Genomic DNA, 26,734 nt, shown 5'->3' with positions numbered 1-26,734 from the left:
GGATCTATTCTGTCAAATCATATGAAACACCATATACATCTAGGGTATTATCTAGAATATAAGAAGCAATATGATTACAATCCCATTTCTAGAATTCTTCTTATTGTAACATAACGATGCTTATTGCAAAGCAAATAAGGTATTCTATTTTATGCTACACCAACACAAGATGTCAGCAAAGATGGCTGGGGGGAAGCTAATGGATTAAAAGCAAAGAACTTGCTGTGAGGATTCTAACAATGCACATATAGTACAAACTACACTGTTTGGGTGAAACTTATTATGGGTGCTTTTGTGAAACTTATACAAAACATTCCAAGTTATGGGGGAAGTGCACAGAAAGAAATCAAGGCTCAAAAGCAACTTCAAGTTGGAAAAGGTTGTAGCAGCTTCTTAAGATTCAGCATCAGTATTGAATTATGGGCAAACTTAATTACATTATTTGTGGAGGTAGCACTTTTAGAATGTTTTGGATTCAGAAAGGCAATAGCAAGATATTGCACTCAAAAGGAGCCCACCCCCACCGTTGACATTAATCTTCACAGTAAGTTTCACAAACAATAGCAGCAGCATGTATATATTGCAATTTTATTTCATCTGCTCAAACAAAACAAAGTTAGCATTTAAGAAATTTTAAAATGACAATATGGTAAAAATAGCAGAGAATTAACTGAAAAACTCAAAGGAGGTAAAACTAAATGCATGAAAATTCAAACATTCATTAGTGTTTCATCTTCAGTTTTGATTGACACTTGATGCTTGCAAACCTTTTGAACAATGAACTTGTTTCATGACAACTCTCTGAAGAGATTTCAGCACCAGCACTAAGATTTGTACATTCAGTTTGTTTGCAATTGACTTGTTAGCCACTTGTGTATGGATAGGACAGATTAATCACAGATCAGATCACAGTGTTGAGGAAAGTAATACCTTCCTGGAATTAAAAGTGATCCCCTAAACCACATTCAGCTTAAGGCATCCGCTGTACAAAAGCACAGGAACCATAACATTTCTTTTTTTTATTTTTAAAGAATAGTAATTAAAATAACCTAAGCTTCTTCTGTAGCTCATTTTAATTACAGGAATATCTGGCAATGGCATAGCTGTCAGTACAACAGCATGAATTTACAGTTTAACTCAAACTGGATTTCCTGGTACGGTCCAATTCAGGATCACGTAAATATGCATGTAGAAAGAGTACAAAGACCTCTGTTTTCTTTTTCTTTTAACAGAAATCATGTTAATTTTAGACCAAGGCACAAAACGTTTAGTGCATTAACCAGTTTCGTTCACAATCTAGTAATTTAAGTTTCTTACCTTTGGACCACTTACACCTATAACATTCTGCTAGACTATCGCTGAATTTTCTTTACAAACAAAATCAAACATGATTTCTGACAAGAGTAAGCATTTAAGGTTATACTGTTTAAACAGAAGTCACTTTTAAAAAGATGAAAATGCCTCCTCTTAATTTGAAAGCAACATTATTTGCTTGCCTTGAGATTTAAATGCCTTCAACTAATTCATGCAGAGAGAACCATTTTTTAAAATGTAGCCACTGATTGGGGGGTTAAATTTTATAAGCAATAGTTCAGTCTTAAAGAAAAAGGGGAAATAGAGGGTTTCCTCATTCAAGCCTTTAAGCAACAATTAGTGCTGTAAATTTGCTTTGGTGTCCAACACTTGGGAGGATAGACTAGTTAAAGCTTTCTTGTGAAGCAAAACTGGATGGTTATCTACAAAGCTGAATAAGGATGTCCAAAGCCACAAGTTATTTTCAAATCAGCATAGCTCATAAAAATAAATATGGCACTACTGTAGCTTGGAGATTTCAAAATGCAATGGATAATATAGATTTTATCACACATCTGCCAAATTTAAACTGCAGTCTCACCCAATGACTTCTAAAAGGGGTCATTTTAATATATTTAGGACAGTGGGATAGGAGACAGAAGATGAAAATATCAGAGCAAATTAATTCCATCTTCCTAGGCATACTGTTGCCACCATTACTGTTGAAATCTTTTCCCTCTTGTGACTTTGTGCATCAATATTTGATTGTTAACTACCAAGGCCCAAATGTATGGTTGACAAAGGCAACTGTAAAATAGTGTGTTCCTTCTCCCCACCTTCTTCTGGTCTGTCATTCCTTAAAGCTAACTAGGGGTCTGTTTCAACAGAATTTGAAATTGGTTTCAGAATCTGGTTAACCAAGGCTGGTTACTGTTAATTAAGGCTGGTAATGATGCAATTCTTAATCACAGTTGAGACTTTTGGGGAAAAGGGTAGCAGAAATTTATACTGGAAAGGGGCTGGGGAAAAGTTAATTGTGGCAAGTTATATTGTGGCCTGCCCCCAATCTATTAACCCAAGGTTTAAAGGACTGGAAAGATAACATTTGCACCAGTCCTAACATTGTTTCCCTTCACCCAATTAAACAAAACCTGCCCTCAATACACAGGTAAAAGTAACTGTTGTGGAAAGAACACTCTGCATTACTTGCATTTGCCTCTTTAAGATCAGCTGTTATTATAATCATGATGTTTAACTTTAGATCACGTTAAGAAAGCAGCAAAACTGATTGAAGTTTCCAGAACTGTTACGGAAGAATTATTAAGTTTGAAATACAAATGATTAAAGAAATGATACAAAAAAGTACCTGGTTCTATTTAACATGGTTACTGATAAGTCACAACATTTTCCTTATTATTACACATGCATGCAATATAAGGAAAAATAGTGCAGTAATTAATACAAATTTTTTTAAAAATAAAAAAATCACCCACATCCCCAATCGTACACCTCCCAAGTTTTGCCTGGGCATTAACTAGGTCTTACTGTAAAAAGGCTACTTAATATTTGTGGCATGCAAGGATGTTTTAAATTAAAAAGCCAACTCTGTGGTTGTGTTATATTACAAAAATGTCTACATGCATAAATCTTAAAAAGCTTGAAAACCTATGGTAAGTCTATAACAATCTAACAATTTACATTTGACCGTTGATTTGTATTCTGGAGAAGTCTTAGATTTGGTAAAGCATTACAATTTAGGAAGGCATCTACATCTTTATACTCTGGACAGCGTTTGCGTTTTTCTCTACAAAACTGCATGAAGGCTAACTAGAGAGGCTTCCTATCACAAGATTCCAAAACTCAATATACCACCACATCCTAGCTCGCTCATTCATCAATATTTCGTTTTATAGCACATACTCCTATCTGTTCATTATTTTGTGAACTGAAGTCATGTTTGATCTTTTATTCATAGAAATACCAAATATGATAGGAAGACTAACCTGAGATACATTTGCAGTTCAACAGTATAACTTGCTAGATCTTTCATTAAGAAAACCTCTCTGAAAAGCCTTCCCAACCTTTTCTCCATTTTTTGTCTTAATGAACTATGAAATATGTGCAGGTTCATCTTGAAAACATTTCAATGCACTGTGATCTTGTCTGACAGGTATAGGATTTTCTGCATAAATCGTTACTGTAACTTAAGACTATTTTCCACCCTGTTGAAGAGTCAGAACACAGCAGCAAAGGGAAACAGTATCACCAGAATGATTTCTGACAGTTCAGTCTTGCTTTTCCCTTCTTCCATATGGGTGTTTCTTTTCTTCTAAGAGATCACAAAATGTAGTTGATTTTGTACCAAGACCAGTGGTCACAGCGGTTTAGTCCTAGTCTTTCTATGCTGTATTCGACTTGTTCAGTTCTTGTCTGATTGCTGATTTGAAAGGAAGGGAAAAAGTTAACTGCTGCAATACTAGAAAAGAGTATATTAGAGTGTAGTTTGCAGTTAAGACTGAGAGAATTTATCTATTGAATAACATGGCTTATGCAACACCCACTAAATTGCAGCACTGTTGTATCGAAGTCACAATTATAAGGCCGAGAATTTATAGGATAAACTGGAAAATGAAGTAGCCATGTTGCAAAATACAAATCCTGAAATATGATCCTGCAACCAAAGCAACAAGTGCAGATCTGCAAAAGTAACAATCTGCAATCACCCCTAGAAACAGTGCATCTAGCAAAGGGGGCCAAGAAAAACAGGTGAGGAGGGGTAGTAACAGAGAAGTAGTGAGGGATGGGTATGAAAATGTAGTTGAGCTTATGCTGCATAAAGCTTAAGAAGCAGCAACAGGTTGAGTAAGATCTCCTAAGGACACAAGAATGGCAACTTAAGTGTATAAGCAATGGTGTTGGTGGTGTGGGTTTCGGATATTACTGTACAACTATTTGGATAGTGCTTTAATTTCCAATGTCCTTTAAAATCATCAGGTCAATTTCATAGGCATCTACAATTATTATAATTTAAAACATGGAGAAAATGAGTTGCCCATCATCACTAGATGATGACTCTATGACAGGTGAAGCTCAAACTCAAACTGAAGTCTCTTAAACCAAAGGCCAATCTCTTGATCTATTTGATCATATCCATCTCTTGAAACTGGGGTGAATGGGACACTCAGGTACGGGGATCAGTGGCAGATGTAAGATAAGGAGAATGATGAGGGTTTTACTTTTCAAGCTTCCAGCCCATCCCTACAATTTTGTGGGGATTGTAACTCAAAACTCAAAAGAAAAGCACATGTTCAAATACTCACCATCAATTAGTTCTTCTTTTAGTTTTGTTAATTCCTTTCTCATTTCATCTAAAATATCCTATGGCAACATAAGAGAGTTAAATAGTTAAACTTTTACATAAGGGAATTTCAATCATGTCAATCTTTAATTGTGAAAATATTGTTTCTAATTTCAAAAATGAAGGATTGAACAATATTCTTCCCTACTCTGTATGTATCTAAACCCAAATCATGTAACTGATATCCTACACCAATTTGGGAATTGGTCAAGCATAAGAAGTCCGCATCAGAATAGTACCAGCATGTTTAAAGGTTCTGTGATAAGCATATTAAATTTCTTTTTTAAAGTTTTAAATATATCAGAGATCAATTTGCTATTATATAATCATTGTTTTAAGGTTACAACCAATTCGGTCTGGAGGGTGGTTTGTGTCACCTGCCCTGGTCCCAAGGGGAAAGGTGCATAATTAGCCGCTGCTTTGCTGCTTGACCAGCTAAAGTTGCTTAAGTCTGCTTCTCTCTGACAGGGATCTGGCCTCAGCCATCCACACTTAGGTAATCTGATATATTGACTACTGCCTTTATTATTCAGATAAAATTATTCAGAAATTGCACTTAGTAAAGTTTGCTGGCTTAAGCTCAACCTTCTGACAGAGAGGGAACTCGTTTGTCAAAATGCGTACCAACTGCTTTGGTGCTTCTGGGTCCAATTTAGAGTGTTGCTTGATTAACTTTACATCGCTTCAAAGCCTTTGGGATCATCTCCTTCTATATGTACGATCTCAGATTCACAGGAGAGGAGCTACTATGAGTACTGGCTTTTATGGAAGGGAGGACCCAAGGGCACAGAACCACGCCTTCTCGGTGGTGGCACCCACCTTTGGCATATGCTTTTATTGGAAGCATGTTTAGCTACTTCTGCTGCCATTGCGACAGCTGGTTAAAACCTTTTCATGAAGGCATTTGGCTTGCAAGTGCGCACCTGACACACGCAGGTGCGTCCGAGTATTTACAGTTACTTCCAGTAAAGGGGACAAGGTGGCAGGGAGGTATGCTGCCACCCCGATGGACTTTGAGGAAACCGAGCGCCGGCAGGGGAAACGTGGCAGGGTGGATGGGTGGGTAATTATCCCCCCCACTGCCATCGAGCTGGCCCCCGCCAGTTCCTTGCACATTCTTAGTACATATATAAAATTTGCTGGGGACTGAATAATGGAACATTTTAGTAGGTTTATTGTTTGGGTTTTTACAACCTCATTCTTTTCTGTGGCTGCAAATCCAGGGTTGGTGCAGAAGACAATCCTTGTGCACAGGAGGAGCCAACTGGTATTTGACCCAACCAAGCCAAAGGAGGTGGAGGCCTTGCTGTACAACCCCTCCCTCTGATGCAGCCAGGTGAAATGGCTGCCAATGGTCACAGCCTTTGGAGGGAAGGAGCAATTAAAGCTGTATTCTAGGTACACACGTGGACAAATGTGTTGGTACCCCTCCACAAAAAAAGAAGAACCCACAATTGTCTCTGAAATAACTTGAAACTGACAGACGTAATTGGCATCCATCATTGTTTATTCCACATTTAACAAAAATCAGACTTTGCTTTAGAGTTTTGATGCAACAGAATATTTCAAATAACACAAATGAAAATGGCATGGACAAAATGATGGGACCCTGAACCTAATATTTTGTTGCAAAACCTTTAGAGGCAATCATTGCATACAAGTGATTCCTGTAGCTCTCAATGAGACTTCTGCACCTATCCACAGTCTGGAGAAGGCACCCTTCAAACCTGACACAGCTGGAGCAGTTTGCTCAGGAAGAGTGGGCCAAACTACCTGTTGACAGGTGCAGGTTGTGCAACAAAATATTAGGTTAAGGGTCCCATCATTTTGGTCCATGCCATTTTCATTTGTGCTATCTGAAATATTCTGTTACATCAAAACTCTAAAGCAAAGCCTGATTTTTGTTAAATGCGGAATGAACAATAATGGGTGCCAATTACGTCTGTCAGTTTCAAGTTATTTCAGAGACAATTGTGGGTTCTTCTTTTTTTGTGGAGGGGTGCCAACACATTTGTCCACATGTATATGCCTGTGAGCTTTTAATGATTTTTACAACTTGCACTATTGTTTCAATTATGGTTTTTATCATGTTGTACATCATTTCAGGATGCTGTTTAGGTAGCAGAGAACATGGTGTAGAAACATTAAAATAAAACACAGTGTGTTATTCACCAGAAGTATTCCCACAAACAACATAAATAACTATTAGGACCAGAGCTGGTGTCCTGCTATAGAATGGAAGGTATGTATATAAAAATCCAATATACACCTGTTTCAATCTGTCATAGTCTAGCCCTTCAGACTGTACTCCATTTGTACTGGGTTGCCCAGAGGATGCAGATTTTGGTCTACAAGGGAAAAATACAACAAACGAACATACTTTAACTACTACACATTGTTTCACATATACAGCACAACTTTTTAAACAGCTATTGCTACTAAGATTATGCAAGGGAACCACTCTCCCACAATAGGAAGACCCAATTTGCCTAAGAATGAGTTCATTTTCCTAGGGGCATTTGTTCCCCTGTCAAAGCAGATTCAGCATCCATGGATGCTCCTGGGTTTTGCCTTGATTCTAGAAACAGTTTTTCTCAGATGAGTATGTTCAACTTAGTATACTTTTATTCCAAATATGTCAAAAAGAGAGGGATCAAGAGAGGGATCTTGGGGTCGTGGTGGACAGATCGTTGAAAGTGTGGACTCAACGTGTGGCAGCTGTGAAAAAGGCCAATTCCATGCTAGGGATCATTAGGAAGGGGACTGAAAATAAAACAGCTAATATTATAATGCACTTATACAAAACAATGGTGCGGCCACACCTGGAGTACTGCGTACAATTCTGGTCATCACATCTAAAAAGGGCATTGTAGAAACTGGAAAAGGTGCAGAAGAGGGCAACCAAGATGATCAGGGGCCTAGAGCACCTACCTTATGAGGCAAGGCTACGACACCTGGGGCTATTTAGTTTAGAAAAAAGACGACTGCAGGAAGACATGCTAGAGGTCAATAAAATCATGCATGGAGTGGAGAAAGTAGATAGAAAGAAATTCTTCTCCCTCTCACATAACACTAGAACCAGGGGTCATCCCATGAAATTGATTTCCAGGAAATCTGGGACCAACAAACGGAAGTACTTTTACACACAACGCATAATCCACTCATGGAATTCTCTGCCACAAGATGTGGTGACAGCCAACAACCTGGATGGCTTTAAGAGGGGTTTGGATAACTTCATGGAGAAGAGGTCTATCAACAGCTACTAGTCGGAGGGCCACCTCCAGCCTCAAAAGCAGGATGCCTCTGAGCACCAGTTGCAGGGGAGTAACAGCAGGAGAGAGGGCATGCCCTCAACTCCTGCTTGTGGCTTCCAGTGGAATCTGGTGGGCCACTGTCTGAAACAGGATGTTGGACTAGATGGGCCTTGGGCCCGATCCAGCAGGACTGTTCTTATATTCTTACAGTTTTGATGAAGATTTTCTGCAGCTGTTTACTTTGAACCAAGTTATTATGCTGGGTCCAAATTTAAATAGCTATAGGTTTGCTCTTATATGGTATCATATTAAGTTATGGTATTACATAAAGGTGTTCTAAACCCATTGTAGTTAATGCAGTCACATGGGCTTAATTTTTATCATGTCCACAACATACAAGCATTAATGTAACTCTTGCTGGGGAGAAAGAAATTTGGTGTTCGCTCACAGGCATGACAAACTGAGCAAAGCAAGTAATACACATTCCTTAGATGTTTCTGAATCCTTCCATTTTAAAAAAACATGAACACTACTGACACATCAACCAACAATTTACTTAATTTTACACCATATTCAATTATTCTTTAACAACTGGTCCTTTGATCTCACAAATTTGAAATCTCAGAGTTTTACACAAATTCTTGTTTCTTAGTTTCCTACTCATGAGGAAAATCTATCCTCTTAAGGCTCTCAATATTTTGAGTCTGTCCAAAACTTAATTGCATATTGTTTTTTAAAAAAAATATTAAAACTCAAATAGTAATAGTAATCAACCAATATTTCTTTTACCGCTATACATAGTGCTTATATTGTGTTAAGTTATTGTAGGACTTTTGTTCCTACAAAACAAAACAATACATACAACGTTCTTTTAAGCAACATTATCTTTTTCTGATTAAAGCAGGAAATATGACATTTTTGATAGTACAAGCATAGGTCAAGTTTCTCTAACCATAATCTCTCTTTAACCTGAAAACTCTACAGCTTTTGAGTCCAAGTTCATAACAGGCTTTCCCTTTCCCTCCAAAATTTTCAGTATCAGGTTTCAGGAAGACAAAAGACCAATTTTATTTCCCCCAGCTATTTCTGTCTCTTATTAGATATTCTGTATGGCTTAGAAACAACTGATATGTCACTCAGCATAACCTGGGCTATTCTGAACCATCTGAGGCTTCTAAAACACTAGGGATGTGCAAACTGGTCTGGTAGTCTGGCGGTTCGGAGGTTTGGTCCAGAGATTTGAGTTAGAACCGAACCCCACCCACCCCGGTTCCATCCGGACCGGAACCAAACTGCCAGACTGGTCCACGAATATTAATTAATTAATTAATTTATTTTTTTAAAAAAAGTTCTAAATACCTGTAGCCCCTTTGAGGAGCTTGCTGTAGGCCACGGGGTGTGTGTGTGTGTCTCCTGAGGGTTCCCCCTCCCCCCGCCAGCCTCCCTCATTACCATTTTGGCCACCGCCACGTATGTGCAAATGCCCTCTGCAAGGCCTGGCATGGCCTATGGCCTCGCAGAGGGCATTTGCACATGTGTAGTGGTGGGAAAAATGGCTGCTGCTCACCTTTACAGAGGCCCGAAAGGGCCAAAAATACTACATTTACCCCGCCATGGCGCTGATGAGGGAGGCCAGCAGGATGAGGGGGAACTCTCGTGGATCCCCCCTCCAAAGCCTACAGCAAGCCCCCCCAAAGGGGCTACAGGTATTTAGAACTATTTTTTAAAAAAAATTTAAAATAAAAATTTGCAGACCGGATCGGGGGAGTGTGTGTTTTGATTGGGGGGGGGGGCGGACCGAACTGAGCTGGATGGTTCTATGCACACAACTATAAAATACATACCCACAATGCTGTGTAACAGGGCTGTTCTGCTCCTATTTGCCATTACACCATCACACACTGTGACTCAACATGCATTATTCCCAATACAAGTCACATTGCAACATGCAATTTTGCAATGGTATATAGCATCAGAACAGCCTTGTTGCACAGCAATGTGGGCATGTGTTTTAGAAGCCCAAAGAGACATGGGGTGTTCAGAACAGCCTCTATTACACTGCAGGACACCTCAGCCAATCTTTATAGAGGACAAAAACCTATGGACTAAAAGGAATTTCATTCAAACTCTTTCTTTGTCCAAACGTCATTTGATACCTATCTCTATATGAATGCAAACACTATGCAGACTTAACTTTCAACATCTAAATACCTCACATAGACTTTTTCATGATTCCCCCACAAATACGTGGAGCATGTCTATCCGCTGGCCAGCAAGAGACATACCTCGAAATAATAGGTGACTTGCTTCCATTCATTGTATTTGTTCTTTCCCAAGGCTTTCTTGTTAGTTCTGAGGGAGATAAAACCATTGGCTGTCAGATTTACATACTAAATGACTAAATATTTTTGAGACACATTCAAGTGTTATGGAGAGGGATGAGTTTTCCATGACCAACATAATGTCAAAATATAAATTGAGTGGATGAGGGTGTTGCACACTTATTTATAAATTATTTGCTCCCAACTACTGAAGAATATGGAACAACTCCGGCAAAGTCTTAAGGCTAGGATGCATGATGCACTGAAGAGCAGGGTGCTGGGGCAGGGTAGGGGTGGTGGATCGGCCAGAGCTGCTATAAGACAGTTGGCCAAAGGGGGATTATTCTATTTAAACTCTGGTTCCATTTTGACTTTTTTGCATGTGTAAAGACAAGCTCACTTTGCTTTAAAACTGATTTGCATATGCAAGTTAATTTAATCCCCTTAAATGTAGGTGTACAATGAAGTTACAATGAGGGATTCTCTTCACTGCCTACAGCAATGTTCTTCATTGCAAGGCCTTAGGAGCCAGTGACAGCTCCCATCAACCTTAATTATAACTCCCTAATTGTTTGTTAGGCACATGACAAGCTTCAGCTGAAGCCAAATACTCCACACAGTCCCCCTGGTGCCATGTAAAGACTTTGGCCAGCACTTTTGGGGCTCTATTTCCTTTAAAGGAGTCCTATCAAGCCCCAGCTTGATCTTGGAAGGCACGCATGGCATACTGAGAAATGCAGCCCTTACCAGCACTTTCCCCATAGAGCTCTGTGCATGCTATCCAAGATTGCACTGGGGCTCTATAAGGCTTTGTTTCTCTTAAAAGAACCCCCTTTCCCAACACTGGGTAAAATGCAGCACTGCAGAGGTCAGTATGGAGGGAAATGGCTCCCACATTGAAGGCTTTTTGCCAAAGTGTCCCTCGCTTGAAAAAATAGTGGAAAATCACTGGCCTAAGTAGTAACAAGTAACAGATCTATTCTTCCGGAATTTGTCTAAACCTTTTAGAAAGCCATCACTACATCCTATGGCATGTTCTATATGTTAATAAAGTGTCATGTGAAAAGAGTATTATTTCAATACTAATCCATATAATTAAAAGAGTATGGTGGGAGAAATGTGTCTTTAGTTACTCTTTCCATACTGTTATTTCTTATTTTATTTTATTTAGAAGTGTACATACATACATTACACTTCCAATGCAAATAGTTTCAAAAACTCAGACCAGATGCCTCTCACACTTGGAAGAACAAGATCTAGTATTAAATAAGGAACATTCGTGAGCTGCCAGAGAAAGTAAATCAAGAAACCATTTGTCAATATCTGGAGGATATTTACATTTCCAATTTTGTAAAATAATGTGTTTAGCCACCAGAATGGCCCTAGTGAGCCATTTCCATTGATTAGGGGTTATTCCTTCAACATCAGGAGGCAATCCCAACAAAACTGAAACAGGGTCTAGAGGATATTCCCTTGCTATAACTAAATTGACATAGTCATTTATCTTTTTCCAGAGTGGAGATATAACCTTACAATTAAGGAACAGATGTAAGAGTCCCGCCTCTCCTTCCCCACATCTCCTACATTTATCAGATTTGCTCAGCCCACACTCATGGAATCTAATCGGAGTCCAATAAGAACAAAAGACTATTTTTTGTTGAACTAACTTGAGCCTCAAATCATAAGATACTTTGGCAGTTTCATCCAAAATCACATCCCATTGATTTTCTGAAATAGGAACATTCAATTCCAAGCTCCATTTAATTCTTTCAGTATCGAATGGAGGTGCTACCTGGGCTTGGATAAAATTATAAAGCATATTATGGGCCTGATTAAATTCACAAATATGACAATAGAATTTGATTATATTTGGAGCTTCTGAAGTACTAATAGCATCAGGATCAAACCTTTTGGATATGCTGTGTCTTAACTGAATATACTGCCAAGCACCATCCGCTTTTAGACCATATTCATGTATAAGATGAAATTTCAAACTTCTGTTTAAAAACAGAAGCAGAGGATATTAATTGGGATAGAAAAAATATATTACTATTAGCCCAATTCTGCCAATGGACAGGTCTTCCAGCAATAGTTATTTGGGGATTTCCCCATAATGTGGGCTCCTCATGCGCAAACAGACAAGTCTGGAAATGAAGCAGTATATTTTCCCAAGCAGATCTTGCAGCCAAAATAGATGGACTATACCAACTAGAATGTTTCAAGTACCTAGAACCTAACATGACTTTGCCAAAAAGAGGTACCAATTGTTGGACCCCATAATGGAGCCTCCCACTTTTCATCAGGCTTTTTCCATACAAAGCTTGGAAAGGAATTGTGATATATCTGGAAATTAGGCAAATTAAAACCACCTTTCTTTAAAGGCAGTTGAAATTCCTTATAAGAAATTCTAGATTGCTTACCCCACCCTAAAAAAGATCTAAATAAAACATCCACCTTCCTAAAATAACAAGGAGAATTATACAAGGGCAATCCACGTAACAAACATATAAATTTGGGCCAATAGAAGATTTAAGAATATTAATCTTCCCCCAAAAAACTAAATTGGAGCTTTCCCCAGCGGTTAAGATCCATCTGAGTTTGTTTAAAGAAGACATTTAAATTAATAGGAAGCATTTGCTTGATTTCTTTAGAAATTAACACTCCCAAATACTTAAAATAACTATCTGCCCACTTGAAATCCCACTTATTCAATATGGGATCTTTACGAGATGCACCAAGTTGCAGAGCCATAGATTTCTGATAATTCACCGTATAGCCTGATAAGGTCCCAAACTTAGAAATTAAAGCAGTCAAGGGAGGCAAGGATGTTACAGGATTAGACAAAAAAAGCAAAGCATCATCTGCATATAAAGCAAGTTTTTTATTTCCTCACCACCCATCTGAATACCGGAAATCATTTGGTCTTGCCTAAGAGCAATAGCTAGTCACCTTAAGTGGCGCAGCGGGGAAATAAATGCTTGATTAACAATAAGGAGAAGATTGCCAATTCAAATCCCCGCTGGTACTATATATATTAGCAGGGGGAGAGTAACTGGCCCTATCCACACCCAGCACAGTACCTCCAGTGACACTTGCTGGTGTCTATCGTGTTGTTGTTTTTAAAGAATGTGAGCCCTTTGGGGACAGGGAGCCATCTTATTTATTTATTATTTCTCTGTGTAAACCGCCCTGAGCCATTTTTGGAAGGGCGGTATAGAAATCGAAATAATAATAATAATAATAATAATAATAATAATAATAGTATCGGGCAGCAGCGATATAAGAAGATGCAGAAAGGCATCATCTCATACTGCATGGAAGGAGGCAATGGTAAAACCCTCCTGCGTTCTACCAAAGAAAACCACAAGGCTCTATGGGCACCAGGAGTCAAAACCTACTTGATGGCACACTTTACCTTTAATAGTAATAGCTAAAGGTTCGAGAGATAAATTAAAGAGCAAAGGAGAAAGAGGACAACTTTGTCTAGTACCACTAAGTAAATTAAAACAAGAAGATAAAACCCCATTAATTGTCTAGACTTAGGTGACTTATATAAAATAGCAATCCATTTGATAAAGGTTTCAGGAAAATCAAAATACTGAAGAGAGGATTTAAGAAAACTAATATTCACTTTATCAAAAGCTTTCTCCACATCCAAGCACAAAAGTAGCTGGGGGGTGGGGGGAGAGATACCTTCTGAGGGTGCTACTACATTTAGGGCCAACCTACGATGGCCCGATCCCTTTCAACTTCTAATAAAACCAGCCTGAGAGGGATGAATAATTGTAGAAATGCATAGGTCAAGCCATTGTGCCAAGATGGGTGCAAGTATCTTGTCATCAACATTCATCAGAGAAATAAGTCTATAATTGCAACATAATTTGAGAATCTTTATCCAGTTTTGGAAAAGTTGAAATTATTGCGTCATACATTGACTGAGGAAGGGAACCACATTTGAAGGCGATTGTTAAAACATCCCATAGCAATGGAGCCAATTCCTCTGAAAATGTTTGATACCACTCCGAAGAGTAGCAATCCAGCCCTGAGGTCTTGCCTGGCTTTAAAATTTTAATTGTTTGTTAATTTCATCTAACTTGATTGGTGCACCAAGGAGCTCTTTATGTTCTTAAAAAGGTTTAGGCATAGTAATAGAATCCAAGAAATTTGATATCTCTGACTAAGTGCAGCAAGAGTCATTGGAATACAGTTTAGCATAATTTTTTTCACATTGCCTACTGATAGCCTTGGAATCATTCAAAAGATTGCCCCCATCATCTTTAATGGCAAGAACAGTCTTTTTATTACGGATTGCTTTTAATTTATACGTAAGCAACCAACTAGCTCTTTCCCCAGATTCCCAAAATCGTTGTCAAGTGCAAGCTAATAAAAATTCAGCCTGTTGTGCATGCAAACAGTTAACATCATATTGTAACCTAACCATTTGATTATACAAGGATGGTTGGGGGGAAGAACTATACTCAGACATCTTTTTCCTAAGTTGCTCCTCCAACTCAAGTAACTGTTTATTACTCTCTTTCTTCTTACAAGATGAGTATGAAATAATAAAACCACGTAAAAAGGCTTAAAGATAATCCCATAAAAGTGTTCTAGAGATGTCTGGGATGTCATTTGTAACTAAAAATTCTTTAATTCTGTCAAACATTTGAAGAAATGATGGATCTTTAACAAGGGAAGAGATAAGACCGCCATAATAGATATCTGTTATAATTGGGTCCTGAAATATAAAATGAAAAATAGAAGTCAGGGCATGGTTTGAAATAAGTATGGGACCAATGTGACAACTTATTGTAACTTAAAGAAGTGGTCTAGAATTTTTTTTTTTTTTTAATATAATCGAGAACCAGACTTCTATTGCTCCAAAGGGGGGAAATTTAACCAGCAGCTATTAAGCTGTTTCAAACCAAGTCAATGGCCCACCTGCTCTTTGGAGCTCAGTTGGGTCCATATTCAAACTTTACCTCCGTGGAGGTTGTCCAAACGAAATTTCTAAGAACGGTTCTTCAAATGCCAAAAGGCGTATCCAACTCAGCCTTAAGGATGGAGTGAATAAGGTGGAGACCAGAGTGTGGTTGGCAGTCTTTAAATATTGGCTAAAGCTAAAATTTCAACCAAGTGGATTGGCCCCCCTAGTTCTGGAGGATTAGACCCACTCTAAGTGGTTACTCAAGTTAATGGGAAAACTCCAGACAGTTGGGTTCTCTTCTGAATCTCTAATTGCTGTGGGGTTTGATCAAGCCAATAGAATTATAGAACACCATCTTCTAGATATTGAATCACAAGACGAGAGAAGCAAATTCCTAACTGTATTAAGAATTGGTAAGTCACCTCAAATTTAGCTCCGGCAAGCTATCTTTATAATCTGACATGTCCAACCCATCAGAGAGCTAATCTTAGCTAATTATACTGTTTTTCCATCAGCTTGGTTGGAGGAGAGATATTAAAAAAAGACACCCTATCACACCTGCACAAGTGTTCCTGTGGATCAGACGAAGTTGATAATTTGGCTCATATTTTACTTCGTTGTAAATTTTACAGCACTCCACATAGCAAATTGATTTTACCTCTTTTAGAGAACCTTCAGGCAAGACCAGTGGACTTTTATATAACCTATCTTCTTGCAGATAAGACTGTATTTGTTACTTCTTGTGTTGCTAGATTTTGTGCCATTGCATACAAGATCCGTCAAGCAATGGTGAAAGCCCACCCCACCATCAGTTAGGTCTCAGATGGGTAAACTTCCTCTACCTAAATGCAACTGTGATATCTGACAGACTGTACCAACTGCATTGAATGTCAACCTTGTATATAATGCTGAGATCTGGTCAAGTACCATAATAAAGATATTGTATTGTATCAAGTGCTGAACTGACAGCCTCACCTTAGAAGGACTGGGCCTAGAATGACTGCGATCAAGAACAGGGTTAAGAAACTCATGAAAATTCCCTGCTATTATAAGATTTAAGGCATCATCAATCATCAATTGCACATAAAGACATTCAAAGATGCCTTATCTTCATTAGGAGCATAAACATTAATGATGGTATATAAGCAGCCATTCAACTTCATTTTAAGTATATAAAATCAGCCATCATCTGGGATAGATTCAACAGTCTGGCATTGTAATAGTTTATGAAAAATAGCCACTCCACATGCTTTAGTAGATTTCCCAGCCAAAAATATCTGGCCCACCCAGTCCTTTTTCAAACAAAAATTATCAGAAGATTTAATATGAGTTTCTTGTAAAAGAGCCACATCAACTTTTTCTCTCTTTAAAAATCTAAGAACTTGTTTTCTTTGGGGTGTGTGGCTAAACCTTTGACATTTTTCAAGGCTGTCATCTCAGACTCCCTATTCTCCTTAACAATATTCCGAAGTTTATCATGTGAAGATGAAAGTCAATCCAACTGGCATTCAGATACCTCTCCAAGAGAAGAGTCTTCAAGCTGATCGCCCAAGGATTGGGATTCTAGACCCATAGTCACTTCCTGAATTCTTGATCTAAAGGCTTAGAGTCTTTTAGATTTTGTGAACCAGTCTCCAAGGATGCACTGAAAATGGAGCGTGAGTCCACTTCACAGTCCCATGAAGGAATAAGCAAGAGGTTATCAGAATTTTCAGGAATGGGGCAAATTATATTGATCTCAGGAACTTCCCCTGTCTAAGAATTATGATTGTCAGAGAATATAGGTGAAATATCTGTTGAACCAGAGGCCAAGGTTCTTCCTGAGGACTCTCTATCCTGTATCTCAAGCTGCACCAACTACTGCACTGTAGGGTTATATATACTTCTACCTCAGATCCATTCACACTGCTTATCTCCTGGTACTCTTGACTCATGGTCTCCATTTGTAATTCTGTTAAAAACTCTGCTTTGTTCATAGAGCTCCTCCCCCAGATCTCAGCAAATTTCAAATAATCCTCTCCCACATTTATTTGCTCATTAGCAGCCACATCCTCTGGCTTGGCAGGGCATTCAGTAAAGGAGTCCATCTGTATATATTCAGAGTTCTATTAAATCCTTATCCAATGAGACATTAGATAAGGCAAATTCATCCTGTTGCACTGCAACCTCCATTTGGTCGGGAATCATAGTTCCAGAGGTGTCAGCTAATTTGCTCTCAACGTGGTGTTTGTCATCTTTTGCAAAGAGAGTCACCAGAGCGTGTACTGTAGACAGGGCTCGTTTGAGACTATGCAGGTTACCACTGATTCCATGAAGTCCCTGCTGCATCTTCTTTGCCAAATCTTCAGAAGGAAAAGTTAGACTGTCATCCTGGAGACTGTCCAAAGTTTCTTTTGAGGTGCTTAGCACACTTTATCCATAGTGTTAATAATATTACACACCTATCATATGCTCTCTTCAGTCATCTTTTTTCTCTAGGGTTAGCCTTCTTCATAAAACCAGTACTCTAATTTCTGACAATTTAGTTGCCTTTTTCTGTAGTAGCTCTCACTCTATAGTATCCTTTCTGAAACGAAGCTACTAGAACTGAACGTGGTAATCTGTGTACTGCACTACAGATTTATGTAAGGGCATTTAACTTGCTGTTTTATATGCCATCCATTTTCTTATTTGCCTTCCATATCATCACAGGACACTGAACTGACATTTTCAGTGAGCAGTTCATTATAACTTGGAACTATTTTAAAGTCAATCACAGCCAGTTTAAACCCCAGTATATCTGAAGCTGGGCTATTTTGTCTCAGTGCCCATCCCACTGCAAATTAAACTCACCTGCCATTTTGTTGGCCCATCACCCAGTTTGGAGAGATCCTTTTTGAAGCTCTAATTTAACAAGTTTGCTTACCTGTAACTTTGTCTAGTGATCACCCATGCTTTTACACCTGTGGGCTTAGCGCATGTGCAAAGACTACGTTGGGAACTTTCCAAGCTTCTTGACTTTTTTGGGCAGGAACCATACCCTCATCCCTTATGGGGCCATGCCTCTCCTCACCCCCTCAATCCATGAGTCCTCTCTGAAGCAGAAACTCCAAGTGGAGAGCATGGGAGGATGTATAAAAGCACAGATGACTACTAGAAGAACCAAAGTTACAGGTAAGCAACCTGTTGTTCTTTGACGTGGTCTCTGTCTTGTACACCTATGAGTGCATAACAAGCTGCCTTACCGGGAGATGGATCCTAGCTGAACAGAGGTTGAAAAACTGCTCTGCCAAAACTTGCATCCTGGCATACACAAGCAGCAAGGGCATAATGTTGAATTAAGTAGTGCAGAGTAGCCCAGGTAGCCGCTTGGTAGATTATATCTAAAGGTATCGCACTCTAGATCTTATCCACACTTTATATCACACCTTATATGATATCTAAAGGTATCACCCTGCTGAAGGCTGTTGCCATAGCTCTGGTTGAGTGTTTGCTTTTATAGAAGGTGGAGGTTGCATTTTTGCAAGTTTATAGTAGACATCAATGGTGTGCCCTGAGAGGCTTTGGGATGAGATCTGCAAGCCTTGCCTTTGACCTTCACTGGAGACAAAAAGGAAAGTGGATTGTCTCCAAGACAGTGAGCATAGCATGTAAAAGGCCAGGGTGCAGTGGACATCCAGAAGATGAAGGTAGAGCTCTGCTCTGGAGGTTGGATTAGAATAGAATACAGGTAGGTTAATAGGCTGAGAGTTATGGAACAAAGTATCTACCTTAGGTAAGAACTGGATGTCTGGCCGGAGCACCACCTTTTCCTTGTGGAAGATGAGGTGTGGTCACCTACTCAGCAAGCAGAGGTTATCACAACTAGGAAAAAGACCTTCCAAATGAAGAATTTGTAATCCAGAGTACAAGGGTTCAAAGGGTGGTTTCAGTAAGCATAAAAGTACTAGAGTGTGATCTGACACCAGGGCCATGACTGGATCATCAGGGTGAAGGTGAGACAAACCTTTTAAGAACTGTTTAACAGTTTGATTTTGAAACCAAGAGTGTCCTTGAGAAGCAGTTCGAGATATGATTGCTGTAAGATAAACTCTTAAGGATGACAACTTTAAATCTGTGATTTTTAAATGTAACAAATAAGAACAAACTTGTGGAGTAGATAACAAGGTAACATTAAAGTTAGGAGTTTGAGCAAACAGTAAAAAACAATTCCATTTGTGATCATATGACTTTAACATTTCAGGTTTTCGAGCCTCTCTTAAAGAGCCCCTGGTGGCGCAGTGGTAAAACTGCCGCCCTGTAACCAGAAGGTTACAAGTTCGATCCTGACCAGGGGCTCAAGGTTGACTCAGCCTTCCATCCTTCCGAGGTCGGTAAAATGAGTACCCAGAATGTTGGGGGCAATATGCTAAATCATTGTAAACCGCTTAGAGAACTCCGGCTATAAAGCGGTATATAAATGTAAGTGCTATTGCTAAGTGCTATTAAGACGACACATAGCTCTAATGGGAAGGACTTGATACCCTCTGTGCCGTAAGCCAAAGAGATTAGACGTCTGGGTGGAGTATCCTATCAGAGACCTGCAACAGAAGGCGACAGTGAATTGGGAAGTGTACATATTCTGCTGAAAGGTGCTGTAATTCTGGGAACCAAGGGTGGCAGGGCCACCAAGGAGTGATTAGTATGCAGTTCACTTGCTTCCTGCGAACCTTTAGGAGCACTCTCAGTATCAAGGGAACTGGTGGGAAAATGTGGGTGAATCGAGGTATACATGGCATCGAGAAAACATCTCCTAGGGAGTGTGTGCCTGTCCCGGTTCTGGAGCCTGTTCTCTTCTGTGGCAACAGCATTCCACATAGGGGTCACCCACCATTGAAAAACTTGAGTCAGTGCCTTGCAGTCTAACATTAATTAGTGGGACATGGCAGAATATCTACTGAGCACATCTGCCTGCAGGTTGGACCGACCCTGGATATGGATAACACGAGGAATAACGCCGTGTGGTAAACACCAATACCAGAGGTTCATGATTATGGCCAGGAGAGTTCTGGATCCCATTTCATCTTTTCTGTTTATGAATACCTTGGCTGTCATATTGTCCATAAGAACATAAGAATAGCCCTGCTGGATCAGGTCCAAGGCCCATCTAGTCCAGCATCCTGTTTCGCACAGTGGCCCACCAGATGTCGCTGGAAGCCACAGGCAGGAGTTGAGGGCATGCCCTCCATCCTGCTGTTACTCCCCTGCAACTGGTACTCAGAGGCATCTTGCCTTTGAGGATGGAGGTGGCCTATAGCCCTCCAACTAGTAGCCGTTGATAGACCTCTCCTCCATGAAGTTATCCAAACCCTTCTTAAAGCCATCCAGGTTGTTGGCTGTCACCACATCTCGTGGCAGAGAATTCCACAATTATGCGTTGTGTGAAAAAGTACTTCCGTTTGTTGGTCCCAGATTTCCTGGCAATCAATTTCATGGCATGACCCCTGGTTCTAGTGTTATGTGAGAGGGAGAAGAATTTCTCTCTATTCAGTTTCTCCATCCCATGCATGATTTTATAGATCTCTATCATGTCTCCCCACAGTCATATTTTTCCTAAACTAAATAGCCCCAGGTGTTGTAGCCTTGCCTTATAAGAAAGGTGCTCTAGGCCCCTGATCATCTTGCTTGCCCTCTTCTGCACATTTTCCAGTTCTACAATGTCCTTTTTTTGTTCACCTGAATGCTCACTGTGGATTGAAGGATGAGCGGAAGGAAGCCTTTCAGAGCCTTGAACACAGCAAGGAGTTCTAAGAAGGTTATATGTTTGGTCCATTCTGAACCTTGCCAGTGGCCCGTTAAGTGCACATTTCCGAGATTAGCCCCCCAACCTTGTTCTGGTGCATCCATGGTGATCATAAGATGTGGAACTGGGGGTTGAATGGGATTCCCTGTAGGCCACTGACAATGTGACTTCTACTCAGCAGGTAGACACGCATTGATGGTCTCTCTGAGGACAAAAATTGTCAGGAAAAAAAATGTTGTAGGGGCCCCATCCTGAGGTGTGCATGCAGAAGAACATATGTCATGGCCGCCATATTATCTACGAGACACTGAATGTTCCTAGCTAAATGAGTTCCTCCCAAAGCGACCCCATTGGCTAGGGTAATCAATGCTTGGATGAATCTTGTAGTTTATTTGTATCGCCAACTGTTCCAACAGCCAAATAGTTTTTTGAACAGCCGCAGATGTGTCTTTAACGTTTTTGCTGATATGAGCCGATCATTGAGATTGGGAATATCTGGAAACTGCATAGTTGAAGATGTGCTATGACAGCCGCCATACACTTGGTGAATACCCTGGGGGCAGAGGCAAGCCTGAAGCGAAGTGCTTTAAACTGGTACCTAGCTGTTCCTTCTTGGAAATGAAGAAATTTCCAATGCTGGAGGCATATGGAGATACGATAATAGGTGTCCTTCAGATCAAATGATGCCAGCCACTTTCTTTTCTCCAAAAGATAGAATGGTGTGAACAGAGATCATGCAAATAATTTGTATATGATATAGTGGTTTAGTTCTCTTAAGTCAAGAATAGGCCAGAGCCCACCATTGTGATTTGGGACAGTGAAGGGGAGTAAAACACCCCACCAGAAGCCTCTTGAAGTTCCTTTTGTAGTAGATGCTTTAGGAACATAGGAAACTGCCATATACCGAATCAGATCATAGGTCCATCTAGCTCAGTGTTGTCTACACAGAATGGCAGCAGCTTCTCCAAGGTTGCAGGCAGGAATCTCTCTCAGCCCTCTCTTGGAGGGCCTGGAACTGGCCTTTCTGTAAATTCCAGAGTGTAACCTATGCAGACTATGGTAAAAACCCAGTGATTGGATGTAATGCGTTCCTAAGATAGATAGATATAGGGCCAGATGTGTGTGTTATTGGGTACTGTTTGCAGTCATTGCTTTTTAGAGGAGGTGGAGGATCTCTGCTTCTGAGAAACTGCTTTGTTTGAACTATAGGGCTGTTTCCTGTTGGAGAAGTAATGTGTGTTATGAAAAGAATAGCCGGAAGATGTTTGCTGTGATGAAGATTGGGAGTCCATCTGTTTTGCTTTCTAAAGCGAGATGTAGATAGCTGAAGACTCATCAACCTTGCCGTGCTCCTCAACTTCTGCACTTTTTGAAGGGTCTTATCTGATCACCAAAGAGCGTGTGACCTTTGAAGGGAAGATATGCAATCCCTGAGTAGGCTTTGAACCAGGAGATTGTAACCAGGTTTGCTGTCTAATAACCATTACCTTGACCACACATTCTGCAGAGTGCCTGGTGAAATATAGCTCCTGCTCAGCCAGTATCTCCTTGAGGAAGACCTCAACTGGATCCCGCTTGTGGTAGGTGGTTAATGAATGGAGATATCTTTTCCCATAGAAAGTGGTTGTACCTGGCATTACAGGCCTGATAATTCCACAACTTCAAATGTAATGCTGCAGCCAAATACAAACGTCTGCCAAAAGAGTCAAGTTCCTTGCTTTCGAGATCTCCTGGATTAGATGCAGATTTGACTCTAGACTTAGCCTGTGATGCCTCAACCACCACCGAATTTGGTGTGTGGCGTTTCTGTAAAAATGTGCAGGATTCATTGTCAGATTACACATGGTAGAAGCTCACCAGGTGTTTTGTGGGCTGAGACAGAGAAGATGCCCCCCCCCCCAATAATTCTTTACTATCTCCAGGAGGACGGCATTCAATGGATGTGATGAAGGAGTATATCAATCTACATCAATAAGTCCAAAGAGCAGGTCCAGGTCAGCTTTCTGTTGTTGGTCCAACTTTATTCCTAAGGTTGAAGCCATTCTGGAGATGTAATCAGAATAAAGTTTCAAGGAAGAGGGAATTGGTTTGGAATCTCCCAAAAAACCATTCAGTGATTACCAGTGTTCCCTCTCTTTTCTTGATCTGTGTATAGAATGAGTTTTATTCTGGGCTGTAGTACACGTGCACACACTGAAAGTGGGGCCTTCCTGAGCGGGATATAAAATTATCTGAGCGGACATCCAAAAACTTGTGCAAATGCACATGTGCACACTTTAGAGGGAACAATGGTGATGACCCAGAAGAGGCCAACACTGAGTTTTGGGAATGGACTTCATCCCCATTCAAGTCCTCCACATCCTGAACTGTCCCTGATTGTTCCTCCTCTTGAGGCTTCCTGGTGTCTGCACAGGGGATGGCACCTCTAAAGACACATCTAAGGGTGCTGATAGGGTAGGTGTAAGGGCTGGTGCCGGTTGGAGGAGGCAGTTACGGCTGTGAAATATCACAGTTCCTAGGACAAAATGACAGAAATCTTGGTTAGAGGGTTTTATTTAAAAACAACAACATTGTGCCCATGGCGACGTTCTGGGGAGTGATGTTTGTGGGCAAGCCAACACAGCAAGAACCAACATAGGTGGGAGAACATGACTTGGACCTCAACGAGGGGCGTCTAGTCTATGGGATCCTCTGTAAACCCTGTAGCCAATATCTCATAAGCCTTCCTCTCAGTTCCTATCGAAAAGGCAAGTGTGGGAATCCCCAAGGAGCCTATCATCTTCTTGGTAATCTGTTTGATAACAATCATGAGTGTGGAGGTCCCAGTCTCAATACTGGTCATCTTCATAATAGTCTGAGTAGTAAGATCCCACCGAGGAATGCTCATATTTTTTGACTCTGGATTAATGACAACGATAATAGAGATGACCACAACACTATCTTCGATCCCAATCCTGGAGACATAGGTTGGTCGGTCGAAACCAAGTGTGGTCTGCTAGGTTTGGGGCAAGAGGGTAGCATTAATTCTCTGTCTTTAGGCTCAGGGTGATCACTTGCTTCTGAAAAAAGCATCCACATCCGGGGAGTGCAGCCAGGTAGGTCTATAGTCTGGTGACTCCCCATCGCCTTTGCATAAACTATGGACAGAAGCTGGTGGTGAAAGATCTTTTGGATGTATGTTTGCCAACTCCCCTGTCTCAAGTCCTTGTCTCTTGACTTGAGGGCTGCTGGTTGTGGCTCTTTCGGATTCATGAGTGATGGATGTCCCAGGTCTGAAGGAGGCTGGGTTGTATTGATTGCTGGACCTCCTTTTTTGGCTGCATAGCTGCTGTGCCAGTGACTAACAGCTGCTTCCTCTTGGGAATTTTTGGTAGATATTATCCTACGGGTAGGGGAACTGCCAGGTTGGTAGATTTCTGCTGAAGTCCCTTCTTTTTCTTTTAACACCCCATCCATGCCACTCAAATGACCTGAATGCTTGTTCAGTGTCAACACTGATGGTGGTGTTGGGACCGACAACTGTGCTGAGATTGAGGGTGCACGGATTGGCACCTGTGCCAACAGTGTGGTCTGTGTTGGGCATGGGACTGCAGATGGTACTGAGACAGTTTGAACCAGGGAGTTTTTAGGTGATTGCAGCGTCACCTAAGATTGGATTCCCTCCAATGCTATCGTCCTCAAAGAAGTAAAGGAATTAGGGATGGACATGGTTGTCGTCTTGCAGGTTGTGAGCGATTGGGAAAAGTGCAATGCTTATTCCCAGAACAAAGGCAGGAGGCTCTGTTCCTTCGTGCTTCCTTAGTGAATTTTAAGCAGTGGGGGGAAGTGTTGACCACATGTGCTTCTCCCAAGGCAAAACAGTCTGACCACATGTGCCTCCCTGAGGCTTTACTCTCTGTCCCAGCCGGAAACAAGAGGGTAGGGGAAAACAGGTGGCAGAGTGGGGGTGGGTAACCAAAGCAACAAGTAACACAAAATGGAAAGCGGAGTCTACCCAAAGAATAGAATAAAAATTAGGAAAGAAGAGAGAAGTAACCTTTTTGTTTTTTAAAAGGGAAGTTCGGAAGAGTGCCCAACACTGAAGCATGGGCGACAAAAGACTAAGGGGATGAGGAGAGGCCCAGCTGCATAAGGTTCCTACCAAAACAAGAGAGAAGAAGCATGTGCGAAGCCCAGAGGTGTAAAAGACAGAGACCATGTCATATCCTGAATTATTGGCTGTCATCCACAGTATTGCCTACTTCACTGTTAAGCCCCGATTCCAGATACTACCTTTTAAGGGTGACGCTGAATCACAGAAGTGGAGATTTGAGAAGGGAGCCTATGCAAGTAAAAGGCAAGGGCTGAGTCCCGCAGGACAATATTTACATGCTAAATGAGTTAAGAGGCACCTTTTAAAAGTGGTGAATCCCTATACTGAGCAGGGGGAGGGCAACTGGCCCTATCCAGCCCCAGCTCAGCATCCTTCAAGGGGCTGTTGCTGGTGTCACTCTTATGTTTCTTTTTTACATTGTGAGCCCTTTGGGGCAGGGAGCCATCTTTACTTATTTTTCTCTATGCAAACTGTTTTGGGAACTTTTGTTGAAAAGCACGATATAAATATTCGTTGTCATTGTCAGCCATCTGAGTTAAACTTTTAAAGTTTTAGAGTTGAGCAAAGTATGGGAAATATAGTTTGATACACAATACATGGGATTTTTCATGGTAACAAGTATCTCCCTTTGTATATATATTCATATTAGAAGAGAGCTCTTACCTATTACTCTATATTTAGATGTTTGTATACTTCTATAGTTATTAGAGATAGAACTTTATCACAAGCTAGTGGTATTATTTTTATTTTATTTTTATTTATTGTTAAATTTGTATACCACCTTTCATTAAAACAATCCTGAGGCGGTTTACACAAAAACTAAAACAAGACTATAAAAATGACAATTAAAACTATAGGCCTGTCTCCAACCTTCCATGGCTGGGCAAGGTAATTGAGAGGGTGGTGGCCTCCCAACTCCAGGCAGTCTTGGATGAAACTGATTGTCTAGACCCGTTTCAGACCGGCTTTCGGGTGGGCTGTGGGGTGGAGACTGCCTTGGTTGGCCTGATGGATGATCTCCAATTGGGAAATGACAGAGGAAGTGTGACTCTGTTGGTCCTTTTGGACCTCTCGCAGGCCTTCGATACTATTGACCATAGTATACTTCTGGAGCGTCTGAGGGGGTTGGGGGTGGGAGGCACTGCTATGCGGTGGTTCCACTCCTATCTCTCGGGCAGATTCCAGATGGTGTCTCCGGGGGACTGTTGTTCTTTAAAAACTGAACTTCAGTATGGCATCCCTCAGGGCTCCATATTGTCTCCGGTGTTGTTTAAGATCTACACGAAACCGCTGGGAGAGATCAGGAGATTTGGTGCAGGGTGTTATCAGTATGCTGATGACACCCAAATCTATTTCTCCACGTCAGCATCATCAGGAGAAGGCATAACCTCTCTAAATGCCTGCCTGGAGGCAGTGATGGCCTGGATGAGAGGTAACAAGCTGAGACTGAATCCAGATAAGACGGAGGTATTTATTGTGTGGGGTCGGAACTCAGGAAATGATTTTGATCCATCTGTTCTGGATGGGGTCACACTTCCCCAGAAGGAACAGGTACATAGCCTTCTCGAGAAAGGGACGCAGCTGGTGCACTAACCGAAGCCGTGCAAAGGCACCCCTGGCCACCACCTCCACCTGAGCTTCCAAAAGCAGAGCCGGGTCCAGTAATACCCCCAAGCTGCGTACTTGCTCCTTCAAGGGGAGTGCAACCCCCTCCAGAACCGGTAAAATCT

At 40.8% G+C, this 26,734-nt stretch overlaps 1 protein-coding gene across 2 annotated transcripts in view; it reads right to left on the bottom strand.

Moving 5' to 3' along the window:
* Nucleotides 1-569: 569 nt before the first annotated feature.
* The window catches only part of ENAH (ENAH actin regulator), a 159,849-nt gene continuing 133,684 nt past the window's right edge, over nucleotides 570-26,734 (bottom strand). For both annotated transcript variants that reach the window (XM_053307795.1, XM_053307785.1), the window contains 4 exons: nucleotides 10,191-10,257; nucleotides 6,921-6,999; nucleotides 4,614-4,671; nucleotides 570-3,730 (listed from right to left, as the gene is read on the bottom strand). In XM_053307795.1, coding sequence (XP_053163770.1) covers nucleotides 3,693-3,730; nucleotides 4,614-4,671; nucleotides 6,921-6,999; nucleotides 10,191-10,257 — 242 coding nt within the window. In that variant the 3' untranslated portion in view covers nucleotides 570-3,692. The remainder of the gene's footprint in view (nucleotides 3,731-4,613; nucleotides 4,672-6,920; nucleotides 7,000-10,190; nucleotides 10,258-26,734) is intronic.

Source organism: Hemicordylus capensis, chromosome 1 (genome assembly GCF_027244095.1).
Source record: "Hemicordylus capensis ecotype Gifberg chromosome 1, rHemCap1.1.pri, whole genome shotgun sequence".
NCBI classification, from domain to species: domain Eukaryota; kingdom Metazoa; phylum Chordata; class Lepidosauria; order Squamata; family Cordylidae; genus Hemicordylus; species Hemicordylus capensis.
This window is presented reverse-complemented; position numbering and strand designations above follow the sequence as displayed.